Here is a 14,388-nt window from a genome sequence, read left to right as displayed (position 1 = left end):
CCCGGTCACCCACCTCCCGTCCTGTACATTACTCCCTGGTTACTCACCTCCCGTCCTGTACATTACTCCCCGGTCACCCACCTCCTGTCCTGTACATTACTCCCCGGTCACCCACCTCCTGTCCTGTACATTACTCCCCGGTCACCACCTCCCGTCCTGTACATTACTCCCCGGTCACCCACCTCCCGTCCTGTACATTACTCCCCGGTCACCCACCTCCCGTCCTGTACATTACTCCCCGGTCACCACCTCCTGTCCTGTACATTACTCCCCGGTCACCACCTCCCGTCCTGTACATTACTCCCCGGTCACCACCTCCCGTCCTGTACATAACTCCCCGGTCACCCACCGCCCGTCATGTACATTACTCCCCGGTCACCCACCTCCTGTCCTGTACATTACTCCCCGGTCACCACCTCCTGTCCTGTACATTACTCCCCGGTCACCCACCTCCTGTCCTGTACATTACTCCCCGGTCACCCACCTCCCGTCCTGTACATTACTCCCCGGTCACCACCTCCCGTCCTGTACATTACTCCCCGGTCACCCACCTCCCGTCCTGTACATTACTCCCCGGTCACCCACCTCCCGTCCTGTACATTACTCCCCGGTCACCCACCTCCCATCCTGTACATTACTCCCCGGTCACCCACCTCCTGTCCTGTACATTACTCCCCGGTCACCCACCTCCTGTCCTGTACATTACTCCCCGGTCACCCACCTCCTGTCCTGTACATTACTCCCCGGTTACCACCTCCCGTCCTGTACATTACTCCCCGGTCACCACCTCCCGTCCTGTACATTACTCCCCGGTCACCCACCTCCTGTCCTGTACGTTACTCCCCGGTCACCCACCTCCTGTCCTGTACATTACTCCCCGGTCACCACCTCCTGTCCTGTACATTACTCCCCGGTCACCACCTCCCGTCCTGTACATTACTCCCCGGTCACCCACCTCCTGTCCTGTACATTACTCCCCGGTCACCACCTCCTGTCCTGTACATTACTCCCTGGTTACTCACCTCCTGTCCTGTACATTACTCCTGGGTCACCCACCTCCTGTCCTGTACATTACTCCCCGGTCACCACCTCCTGTCCTGTACATTACTCCCCGGTTACTCACCTCCTGTCCTGTACATTACTCCCGGGTCACCCACCTCCTGTCCTGTACATTACTCCCCGGTCACCCACCTCCTGTCCTGTACATTACTCCCGGGTCACCACCTCCTGTCCTGTACATTACTCCCCGGTCACCCACCTCCTGTCCTGTACATTACTCCCCGGTCACCACCTCCTGTCCTGTACATTACTCCCCGGTCACCACCTCCTGTCCTGTACATTACTCCCCGGTCACCACCTCCTGTCCTGTACATTACTCCCCGGTCACCACCTCCCGTCCTGTACATTACTCCACGGTCACCAACCTCCCGTCCTGTACATTACTCCCCGGTCACCACCTCCTGTCCTGTACATTACTCCCGGGTCACCCACCTCCTGTCCTGTACATTACTCCCCGGTCACCACCTCCTGTCCTGTACATTACTCCCGGGTCACCACCTCCTGTCCTGTACATTACTCCCCGGTCACCCACCTCCTGTTCTGTACATTACTCCCCGGTCACCACCTCCTGTCCTGTACATTACTCCCCGGTCACCACCTCCTGTCCTGTACATTACTCCCCGGTCACCACCTCCCGTCCTGTACATTACTCCCCGGTCACCCACCTCCCGTCCTGTACATTACTCCTGGGTCACCCACCTCCTGTCCTGTACATTACTCCCCGGTCACCCACCTCCCGTCCTGTACATTACTCCCCGGTCACCACCTCCTGTCCTGTACATTACTCCCCGGTCACCACCTCCCGTCCTGTACATTACTCCCCGGTCACCCACCTCCCGTCCTGTACTTTACTCCCCGGCTACCCACCTCCCGTCCTGTACATTACTCCCCGGTCACCACCTCCCGTCCTGTACATTACTCCCCGGTCACCCACCTCCCGTCCTGTACATTACTCCCCGGTCACCCACCTCCCGTCCTGTACATTACTCCCCGGTCACCCACCTCCCGTCCTGTACATTACTCCCCGGTCACCCACCTCCCGTCCTGTACATTACTCCCCGGTCACCCACCTCCCGTCCTGTACATTACTCCCTGGTTACTCACCTCCCGTCCTGTACATTACTCCCCGGTCACCCACCTCCTGTCCTGTACATTACTCCCCGGTCACCCACCTCCTGTCCTGTACATTACTCCCCGGTCACCACCTCCTGTCCTGTACATTACTCCCCGGTCACCCACCTCCTGTCCTGTACATTACTCCCCGGTCACCACCTCCCGTCCTGTACATTACTCCCCGGTCACCCACCTCCCGTCCTGTACATTACTCCCCGGTCACCCACCTCCCGTCCTGTACATTACTCCCCGGTCACCCACCTCCCGTCCTGTACATTACTCCCCGGTCACCACCTCCCGTCCTGTACATTACTCCCCGGTCACCCACCTCCCGTCCTGTACATTACTCCCCGGTCACCCACCTCCCGTCCTGTACATTACTCCCCGGTCACCCACCTCCTGTCCTGTACATTACTCCCCGGTCACCACCTCCCGTCCTGTACATTACTCCCCGGTCACCCACCTCCCGTCCTGTACATTACTCCCCGGTCACCCACCTCCCGTCCTGTACATTACTCCCCGGTCACCACCTCCTGTCCTGTACATTACTCCCCGGTCACCACCTCCCGTCCTGTACATTACTCCCCGGTCACCACCTCCCGTCCTGTACATTACTCCCCGGTCACCCACCTCCAGTCCTGTACATTACTCCCCGGTCACCCACCTCCTGTCCTGTACATTACTCCCCGGTCACCCACCTCCCGTCCTGTACATTACTCCCCGGTCACCCACCTCCCGTCCTGTACATTACTCCCCGGTCACCCACCTCCTGTCCTGTACATTACTCCCCGGTCACCACCTCCTGTCCTGTACATTACTCCCCGGTCACCCACCTCCTGTCCTGTACATTACTCCCCGGTCACCACCTCCTGTCCTGTACATTACTCCCCGGTCACCCACCTCCTGTCCTGTACATTACTCCCCGGTCACCCACCTCCCGTCCTGTACATTACTCCCCGGTCACCACCTCCCGTCCTGTACATTACTCCCCGGTCACCCACCTCCCGTCCTGTACATTACTCCCCGGTCACCCACCTCCCGTCCTGTACATTACTCCCCGGTCACCCACCTCCCGTCCTGTACATTACTCCCCGGTCACCCACCTCCCGTCCTGTACATTACTCCCCGGTCACCCACCTCCTGTCCTGTACATTACTCCCCGGTCACCCACCTCCCGTCCTGTACATTACTCCCCAGTCACCCACCTCCCGTCCTGTACATTACTCCCCGGTCACCCACCTCCCGTCCTGTACATTACTCCCCGGTCACCCACCTCCCGTCCTGTACATTACTCCCCGGTCACCCACCTCCCGTCCTGTACATTACTCCCCGGTCACCCACCTCCCGTCCTGTACATTACTCCCCAGTCACCCACCTCCTGTCCTGTACATTACTCCCCGGTCACCACCTCCTGTCCTGTACATTACTCCCCAGTCACCCACCTCCTGTCCTGTACATTACTCCCCGGTCACCACCTCCTGTCCTGTACATTACTCCCCGGTCACCACCTCCCGTCCTGTACATTACTCCCCGGTCACCCACCTCCTGTCCTGTACATTACTCCCCGGTCACCCACCTCCCGTCCTGTACATTACTCCCCGGTCACCACCTCCTGTCCTGTACATTACTCCCCGGTCACCACCTCCTGTCCTGTACATTACTCCCCGGTCACCCACCTCCTGTCCTGTACATTACTCCCCGGTCACCACCTCCTGTCCTGTACATTACTCCCCGGTCACCCACCTCCTGTCCTGTACATTACTCCCCGGTCACCACCTCCTGTCCTGTACATTACTCCCCGGTCACCCACCTCCCGTCCTGTACATTACTCCCCGGTCACCACCTCCTGTCCTGTACATTACTCCCCGGTCACCACCTCCCGTCCTGTACATTACTCCCCGGTCACCACCTCCCGTCCTGTACATTACTCCCCGGTCACCACCTCCTGTCCTGTACATTACTCCCCGGTCACCCACCTCCTGTCCTGTACATTACTCCCCGGTCACCCACCTCCCGTCCTGTACATTACTCCCCGGTCACCACCTCCTGTCCTGTACATTACTCCCCGGTCACCACCTCCCGTCCTGTACATTACTCCCGGGTCACCACCTCCTGTCCTGTACATTACTCCCGGGTCACCACCTCCTGTCCTGTACATTACTCCCGGGTCACCACCTCCTGTCCTGTACATTACTCCCCGGTCACCACCTCCCGTCCTGTACATTACTCCCCGGTCACCACCTCCTGTCCTGTACATTACTCCCGGGTCACCACCTCCTGTCCTGTACATTACTCCCCGGTCACCCACCTCCCGTCCTGTACATTACTCCCCGGTCACCACCTCCTGTCCTGTACATTACTCCCCGGTCACCACCTCCCGTCCTGTACATTACTCCCCGGTCACCACCTCCTGTCCTGTACATTACTCCCGGGTCACCACCTCCTGTCCTGTACATTACTCCCCGGTCACCACCTCCTGTCCTGTACATTACTCCCCGGTCACCACCTCCTGTCCTGTACATTACTCCCCGGTCACCACCTCCTGTCCTGTACATTACTCCCCGGTCACCCACCTCCCGTCCTGTACATTACTCCCCGGTCACCACCTCCTGTCCTGTACATTACTCCCCGGTCACCACCTCCCGTCCTGTACATTACTCCCCGGTCACCACCTCCTGTCCTGTACATTACTCCCCGGTCACCCACCTCCCGTCCTGTACATTACTCCCCGGTCACCACCTCCCGTCCTGTACATTACTCCCTGGTTACTCACCTCCTGTCCTGTACATTACTCCCCGGTCACCACCTCCCGTCCTGTACATTACTCCCTGGTTACTCACCTCCTGTCCTGTACATTACTCCCCGGTCACCACCTCCTGTCCTGTACATTACTCCCCGGTCACCACCTCCTGTCCTGTACATTACTCCCCGGTCACCCACCTCCCGTCCTGTACATTACTCCCCGGTCACCACCTCCCGTCCTGTACATTACTCCCCGGTCACCACCTCCCGTCCTGTACATTACTCCCTGGTTACTCACCTCCTGCCCTGTACATTACTCCCCGGTCACCACCTCCTGTCCTGTACATTACTCCCCGGTCACCACCTCCTGTCCTGTACATTACTCCCCGGTCACCCACCTCCTGTCCTGTACATTACTCCCCGGTCACCACCTCCTGTCCTGTACATTACTCCCCGGTCACCACCTCCTGTCCTGTACTTTACTCGCCGGTCACCACCTCCTGTCCTGTACATTACTCCCCGGTCACCACCTCCCGTCCTGTACATTACTCCCCGGTCACCACCTCCTGTCCTGTACATTACTCCCCGGTCACCCACCTCCTGTCCTGTACATTACTCCCTGGTCACCACCTCCTGTCCTGTACATTACTCCCCGGTCACCACCTCCTGTCCTGTACATTACTCCCTGGTTACTCACCTCCTGTCCTGTACATTACTCCCCGGTCACCACCTCCTGTCCTGTACATTACTCCCCGGTCACCACCTCCCGTCCTGTACATTACTCCCCGGTCACCACCTCCTGTCCTGTACATTACTCCCTGGTTACTCACCTCCTGCACTTGTCCTGTAGGTAGTATCGGCACAGGTGCAGCTTGTCGCACTCCTCCTCTGTTTCATCCTTCAGATATTTGGAGCAGATTCTCACAGGGTTTCGGGCCAGAACAAGATCCCCAATCATCGAGAACTTCTGGGGTTCATCACGCAGAATTTGCTCAATCTGCTCTGAAGGAAGCTCCAAGAATCCAGACAACTGATCCCTGGGTAGACGACCCCCATGTGAGCAAAGGAGCTTGGTCAGAAAAGCGGTGACTGTGGGGTCCGACATGGCACGAGGGCCTTTATGTTTGGCCCTGACAGAAAAAGATCTTCACAAGCCTGTGTGTCTGGAGAGATTGTGAAACCAGAGGGATGAGATGCCTATTCATCCTGAAGGAGGATCCTGCACAGCCGAGAAACGAAACTGGAACAGAAGTGAGTCAAGGACCATAATGAGCAAGCCGGACAGGAGTGGTACTGTGCAGTGTATATATACAGGAGGAGTGGTACTGTGCAGTGTATATATACAGGAGGAGGGGTACTGTGCAGTGTATATATACAGGAGGAGTGGTACTGTGCAGTGTATATATACAGGAGGAGGGGTACTGTGCAGTGTATATATACAGGAGGAGTGGTACTGTGCAGTGTATATATACAGGAGGAGTGGTACTGTGCAGTGTATATATACAGGAGGAGTGGTACTGTGCAGTGTATATATACAGGAGGAGTGGTACTGTGCAGTGTATATATACAGGAGGAGGGGTACTGTGCAGTGTATATATACAGGAGGAGTGGTACTGTGCAGTGTATATATACAGGAGGAGTGGTACTGTGCAGTGTATATATACAGGAGGAGTGGTACTGTGCAGTGTATATATACAGGAGGAGCGGTACTGTGCAGTGTATATATACAGGAGGAGCGGTACTGTGCAGTGTATATATACAGGAGGAGTGGTACTGTGCAGTGTATATATACAGGAGGAGTGGTACTGTGCAGTGTATATATACAGGAGGAGTGGTACTGTGCAGTGTATATATACAGGAGAAGTGGTACTGTGCAGTATATATATATACAGGAGGAGTGGTACTGTGCAGTGTACATATACAGGAGGAGTGGTGCTGTGCAGTGTATATATACAGGAGGAGTGATACTGTGCATTGTATATACAGGAGAAGTGGTACTGTGCAGTGTATATATACAGGAGGAGTGGTACTGTGCAGTGTATATATACAGGAGGAGGGGTACTGTGCAGTGTACATATACAGGAGGAGTGGTGCTGTGCAGTGTATATATACAGGAGGAGTGGTACTGTGCAGTGTATATATACAGGAGGAGTGGTACTGTGCAGTGTATATATACAGGAGGAGTGGTGCTGTGCAGTGTATATATACAGGAGGAGCGGTACTGTGCAGTGTATATATACAGGAGGAGTGGTACTGTGCAGTGTATATATACAGGAGGAGTGGTACTGTGCAGTGTATATATACAGGAGGAGTGGTACTGTGCAGTGTATATATACAGGAGGAGTGGTACTGTGCAGTGTATATATACAGGAGGAGTGGTACTGTGCAGTGTATATATACAGGAGGAGTGGTACTGTACAGTGTATATATACAGGAGGAGTGGTACTGTGCAGTGTATATATACAGGAGGAGTGGTACTGTGCAGTGTATATATACAGGAGGAGTGGTACTGTGCAGTGTATATATACAGGAGGAGTGGTGCTGTGCAGTGTACATATACAGGAGGAGCGGTACTGTACAGTGTATATATACAGGAGGAGTGGTACTGTGCAGTGTATATATACAGGAGGAGTGCTACTGTGCAGTGTATATATACAGGAGGAGGGGTACTGTGCAGTGTATATATACAGGAGGAGTGGTGCTGTGCAGTGTACATATACAGGAGGAGCGGTACTGTGCAGTGTATATATACAGGAGGAGTGGTACTGTGCAGTGTATATATACAGGAGGAGCGGTACTGTGCAGTGTATATATACAGGAGGAGTGGTGCTGTGCAGTGTATATATACAGGAGGAGTGGTACTGTGCAGTGTACATATACAGGAGGAGCGGTGCTGTGCAGTGTATATATACAGGAGGAGTGGTACTGTGCGGTGTATATATACAGGAGGAGTGGTACTGTGCAGTGTCTATATACAGGAGGAGTGGTACTGTGCAGTGTACATATACAGGAGGAGCGGTACTGTGCAGTGTATATATACAGGAGGAGTGGTACTGTGCAGTGTATATATACAGGAGGAGTGGTACTGTGCAGTGTATATATACAGGAGGAGTGGTACTGTGCAGTGTATATATACAGGAGGAGCGGTGCTGTGCAGTGTATATATACAGGAGGAGTGGTACTGTGCAGTGTATATATACAGGAGGAGTGGTACTGTGCAGTGTATATATACAGGAGGAGTGGTGCTGTGCAGTGTATATATACAGGAGGAGTGGTGCTGTGCAGTGTACATATACAGGAGGAGCGGTGCTGTGCAGTGTATATATACAGGAGGAGTGGTACTGTGCAGTGTATATATACAGGAGGAGTGGTACTGTGCAGTGTATATATACAGGAGGAGTGGTACTGTGCAGTGTATATATACAGGAGGAGTGGTACTGTGCAGTGTATATATACAGGAGGAGCGGTACTGTGCAGTGTATATATACAGGAGGAGTGGTACTGTTCAGTGTATATATACAGGAGGAGCGGTACTGTGCAGTGTATATATAGGAGGAGTGGTACTGTGCAGTGTATATATACAGGAGGAGTGGTACTGTGCAGTGTATATATACAGGAGGAGCGGTACTGTGCAGTGTATACATATACAGGAGGAGCGGTGCTGTGCAGTGTATATATACAGGAGGAGTGGTACTGTGCAGTGTATATATACAGGAGGAGTGGTACTGTGCAGTGTATATATACAGGAGGAGTGGTACTGTGCAGTGTATATATACAGGAGGAGTGGTACTGTGCAGTGTATATATACAGGAGGAGCGGTACTGTGCAGTGTATATATACAGGAGGAGTGGTACTGTTCAGTGTATATATACAGGAGGAGCGGTACTGTGCAGTGTATATATAGGAGGAGTGGTACTGTGCAGTGTATATATACAGGAGGAGTGGTACTGTGCAGTGTATATATACAGGAGGAGTGGTACTGTGCAGTGTATATGTACAGGAGGAGTGGTGCTGTGCAGTGTACATATACAGGAGGAGCGGTGCTGTGCAGTGTATATATACAGGAGGAGTGGTACTGTGCAGTGTATATATACAGGAGGAGCGGTACTGTGCAGTGTATATATACAGGAGGAGTGGTACTGTGCAGTGTATATATACAGGAGGAGCGGTACTGTGCAGTGTATATATACAGTAGGAGTGGTACTGTGCAGTGTATATATACAGTAGGAGTGGTACTGTGCAGTGTATATATACAGGAGGAGTGGTACTGTGCAGTGTATATATAGGAGGAGTGGTACTGTGCAGTGTATATATACAGGAGGAGTGGTACTGTGCAGTGTATATATACAGGAGGGGTGGTACTGTGCAGTGTATACATATACAGGAGGAGCGGTACTGTGCAGTGTATATATACAGGAGGATTGGTACTGTGCAGTGTATATATACAGGAGGGGTGGTACTGTGCAGTGTATATATACAGGAGTGGTACTGTGCAGTGTATATATACAGGAGGAGTAGTACTGTGCAGTGTATATATACAGGAGGAGCGGTACTGTGCAGTGTATATATACAGGAGGAGTGGTACTGTTCAGTGTATATATACAGGAGGAGCGGTACTGTGCAGTGTATATATAGGAGGAGTGGTACTGTGCAGTGTATATATACAGGAGGAGTGGTACTGTGCAGTGTATATATACAGGAGGAGCGGTACTGTGCAGTGTATACATATACAGGAGGAGCGGTGCTGTGCAGTGTATATATACAGGAGGAGTGGTACTGTGCAGTGTATATATACAGGAGGAGTGGTACTGTGCAGTGTATATATACAGGAGGAGTGGTACTGTGCAGTGTATATATACAGGAGGAGTGGTACTGTGCAGTGTATATATACAGGAGGAGCGGTACTGTGCAGTGTATATATACAGGAGGAGTGGTACTGTTCAGTGTATATATACAGGAGGAGCGGTACTGTGCAGTGTATATATAGGAGGAGTGGTACTGTGCAGTGTATATATACAGGAGGAGTGGTACTGTGCAGTGTATATATACAGGAGGAGTGGTACTGTGCAGTGTATATGTACAGGAGGAGTGGTGCTGTGCAGTGTACATATACAGGAGGAGCGGTGCTGTGCAGTGTATATATACAGGAGGAGTGGTACTGTGCAGTGTATATATACAGGAGGAGCGGTACTGTGCAGTGTATATATACAGGAGGAGTGGTACTGTGCAGTGTATATATACAGGAGGAGCGGTACTGTGCAGTGTATATATACAGTAGGAGTGGTACTGTGCAGTGTATATATACAGTAGGAGTGGTACTGTGCAGTGTATATATACAGGAGGAGTGGTACTGTGCAGTGTATATATAGGAGGAGTGGTACTGTGCAGTGTATATATACAGGAGGAGTGGTACTGTGCAGTGTATATATACAGGAGGGGTGGTACTGTGCAGTGTATACATATACAGGAGGAGCGGTACTGTGCAGTGTATATATACAGGAGGATTGGTACTGTGCAGTGTATATATACAGGAGGGGTGGTACTGTGCAGTGTATATATACAGGAGTGGTACTGTGCAGTGTATATATACAGGAGGAGTAGTACTGTGCAGTGTATATATACAGGAGGAGTGGTGCTGTGCAGTGTGTATATACATGAGTGGTACTGTGCAGTGTATATATACAGGAGCAGTGGTACTGTGCAGTGTATATATACAGGAGGAGCGGTACTGTGCAGTGTATATATACAGGAGGAGTGGTACTGTGCAGTGTATATATACAGGAGGAGTGGTACTGTGCAGTGTATATATACAGGAGGAGTGGTACTGTGCAGTGTATATATACAGGAGGAGTGGTACTGTGCAGTGTATATATACAGGAGGAGTGGTACTGTGCAGTGTATATATACAGGAGGAGCGGTACTGTGCAGTGTATATACAGGAGGAGTGGTACTGTGCAGTGTATATATACACAGGAGGAGTGTTACTGTGCAGTGTATATATACAGGAGGAGTGGTACTGTGCAGTGTATATATACAGGAGGAGTGGTACTGTGCAGTGTATATATACAGGAGGAGCGGTACTGTGCAGTGTATATACAGGAGGAGTGGTACTGTGCAGTGTATATATACACAGGAGGAGTGTTACTGTGCAGTGTATATATACAGGAGGAGTGGTACTGTGCAGTGTATATATACAGGAGGAGCGGTACTGTGCAGTGTATATACAGGAGGAGTGGTACTGTGCAGTGTATATATACAGGAGGAGCGGTACTGTGCAGTGTATATATACAGGAGGAGTGGTACTGTGCAGTGTATATATACAGGAGGAGTGGTGCTGTGCAGTGTGTATATACAGGAGTGGTACTGTGCAGTGTATATATACAGGAGGAGTGGTACTGTGCAGTGTATATATACAGGAGGAGTGGTACTGTGCAGTGTATATATACAGGAGTGGTACTGTGTGTATATACAGGAGTGGTACTGTGCAGTGTATATATACAGGAGGAGTGGTACTGTGCAGTGTATATATACAGGAGTGGTACTGTGCAGTGTATATATACAGGAGGAGCGGTACTGTGCAGTGTATATATACGGGAGGAGCGGTACTGTGCAGTGTGTATATATAGGAGGAGCGGTACTGTGCAGTGTGTATATATAGGAGGAGTGGTACTGTGCACTGTACATATACCTTTTGTAGTGAGTCTCCGCTCCCTTTTGATTATTTGGGCTTTCTCGGATATTTTGATGTGGTGAGTTCTGTCATTTTCTTAGGACCAACCTTCGGACCTTTATACCTAATATCAGAATGGATTAACATCATTAGTGTGAACCTGTCAGCAGGGTATACCCCTATTAACTAATTACAGTGCTGCTTTTATCATGTATCGCTGATTTCTTGCCATTGCGATGATAAGGGGAAAGTTGTCAGTGCAGTCATACAATCCATGTTGTAATTGTGTGTTGCCACATATCTCTATTAGTGTCACGACTCTGCTGTCGGATGTCCCAGGACCAGGGGCTCCTTCCCTGTTCCTAACGCTAGGGGTGCACTAGCTCACCCTGTTGCCCGGATTCCTTCTGATGGTGAAGATGCTGGGGCCACGTATCTTGCCTTAGCTCCTCAATCTGCCCTCAGTCTGTACCCTTCCCCCAACCAGGGAAGAGGGGAGTAGTAGTGTACTGTAATACACCAACCTGACTAACATGGTAATACAAACAGGGATAACGGAAAATACCAAACATACAAATATACACACATAAACAACAGAGGAAGACACCGGGGAGTTGAGGACGGGGTTAAACCAAAGTAGGAGGAGAAAGGGAATTATCACACACTAAAACCTAGCAACAGTCTCAGATAAAGCCATCAAACGGCTTCTTCAATAACAACCACCAACAACCTCCATCCATGCAGCATAAGCAACTCTGACAATGAGTGCTAGCCAGGAACCAGATTACCTAGGAGATGGGAGGGGCTAACTGTCAACAGCTGAGAGCCATATTGCAGGAAAGCTTCCAGGAGCTCTCACCTGAGCAGATTAACCCCTGAACTGCTTATTAAGAAGGTGAAGTGCTTCTAATCAGTGCAGGAGTAGGAGAAATCAGTCGCTGCGGTCTTCTGGCTCCTCTGTGTCACGGTAAACCCAAGACTATCAGTTTGTGTAATCAGGCAGACATTCTCTTATTACTGAGCAGCTGATATCATCGGCTCGTAGCCGTCGTCTCTGCGGCGCTTCTGCACCTTTTCTTGCTATCTCAGTCGCTCAAACACCCTGGGGCCTCAGTGATTTTGGGTTTGCACCGTCATCTTCTGCCCATGTCCCATCTGCCATCACAGTTAGCAGTCCCAGAGTCTGGTCGGCTGCTTCGCTCTGCCATCCCCCAGGAGACTCCCTGTGTATAGTGCCGATGATCGTAGTAATTAGTTAATAGGGGTAGACCCTGCGGTCAGGCTCCCAGTGAATACAATGTATAAAGATTATTTTCCCATAATGTTACACATGTCTGCTCTGTAACATGCTGCCTGCATCACATCGGGGCAGGACTAGAGTCGGGGTGCTCAGGCTCAAATATGCCTTAAAGGGATCCTGCCTGCTGAATAATGCTGCCCGAATCATGCGTCTGTCCGGCTCCTGCTAACTATCAGTGATTCACACTTTAAACACTGCACCATTTCTGGGAAAAACATAATGGAAAGTGCTGCGAGGCGATTAGTCACAGCGGGATGTCTGCAGCGACTTCTCCCCAATCGTTCGTACTGACCAGACCTGATGTTCTGCATCCTGGGGCGCGTGGATCGGGAAGCATCAATCAGATGACGGCATCACTTAACGGTGACTCCAATGTAGCCTCAAAATTGGGTGGAAATCTCTGCTTCTAGCATCGCAGAGCCGTCATTTCCCCCTCAGGTACCGATGGAGTTATAGATTAGGTGCATGAACATCTGCCGCCTCCGGACACCCGGGCTCGGTCCTCAGTGAAGAGAATCTGAATTTGATCCAATCCCCAGAAATATCTATAATTGGGGAACATATCGGCATCACAGAAGTGATGGTAGCTGGCGACCCTGTGGAGAGCAATATCGACGAACTCTTATTACAACAGATATCTCTGTTCTCAAAAAAGTATGACATAGTGATCATGGAAGATTTATCCATCAAATTAATAAAAGACTCCACACTATCCATAAATAGAGAGATAGTGAGGGCACACTGAGATAATTTATATGAATTTACATCTCGTAGTTCATCCTAGGGGACTGAGAGAGTTAGTGGAGGAAATTGCAGAACCACTAGCCAGAATCTTTGAAAAATTCTGGAGAACAGAAGTCTCAGATTAGAGAAGGGCAAATGTTGTCCCTGTCTTCAAAAAAGGAAAGATGGAGCCAGGAAACTACAGGCCAGTGAGCCTTACTTCTATAGCAGGAAATTACAGGCCACTGAGCCTTACTTCTATACCAGGAAATCAAAGGCCATTGAGCCTTACTTCTATACCAGGAAATCACAGGCCAGTGAGCCTTACTTCTATACCAGGAAATCACAGGCCGGTGAGCCTTAATTCTTTACTAGGAAATTACAGGCCAGTGAGCCTTAATTCTATACCAGGAAATCACAGGCCGGTGAGCCTTAATTCTTTACTAGGAAATTACAGGCCAGTGAGCCTTAATTCTATACCAGGAAATCACAGGCCGGTGAGCCTTACTTCTATAGCAGGAAATCACAGGCCGGTGAGCCTTACTTCTATACCAGGAAATCACAGGCCAGTGAGCCTTACTTCTATACCAGGAAATCACAGGCCGGTGAGCCTTACTTCTATAGCAGGAAATCACAGGCCAGTGAGCCTTACTTCTATAGCAGGAAATTACAGGCCAGTGAGCCTTACTTCTATAGCAGGAAATTACAGGCCAGTGAGCCTTACTTCTATACCAGGAAATCACAGGCCGGTGAGCCTTACTTCTATAGCAGGAAATCACAG

General features: G+C 51.0%; 1 protein-coding gene across 1 annotated transcript in view; it reads right to left on the bottom strand.

Moving 5' to 3' along the window:
- LOC141048469 (zinc finger CCCH-type antiviral protein 1-like) overlaps positions 1 to 13,445 on the bottom strand; it is a 78,967-nt gene extending 65,522 nt beyond the window's left edge. The window contains exons 1-3 of the mRNA XM_073544055.1: positions 13,177 to 13,445; positions 11,603 to 11,708; positions 5,745 to 6,154 (exon numbers count right to left, since the gene is read on the bottom strand). Coding sequence (XP_073400156.1) covers positions 5,745 to 6,019 — 275 coding nt within the window. The 5' untranslated portion in view covers positions 6,020 to 6,154; positions 11,603 to 11,708; positions 13,177 to 13,445. The remainder of the gene's footprint in view (positions 1 to 5,744; positions 6,155 to 11,602; positions 11,709 to 13,176) is intronic.
- Positions 13,446 to 14,388: the final 943 nt, after the last annotated feature.

This window comes from Dendrobates tinctorius, unplaced genomic scaffold (genome assembly GCF_039654945.1).
Source record: "Dendrobates tinctorius isolate UK_male_01 unplaced genomic scaffold, ASM3965494v1 ptg000136l, whole genome shotgun sequence".
Classification (NCBI taxonomy): Eukaryota; Metazoa; Chordata; class Amphibia; order Anura; family Dendrobatidae; genus Dendrobates; species Dendrobates tinctorius.
This window is presented reverse-complemented; position numbering and strand designations above follow the sequence as displayed.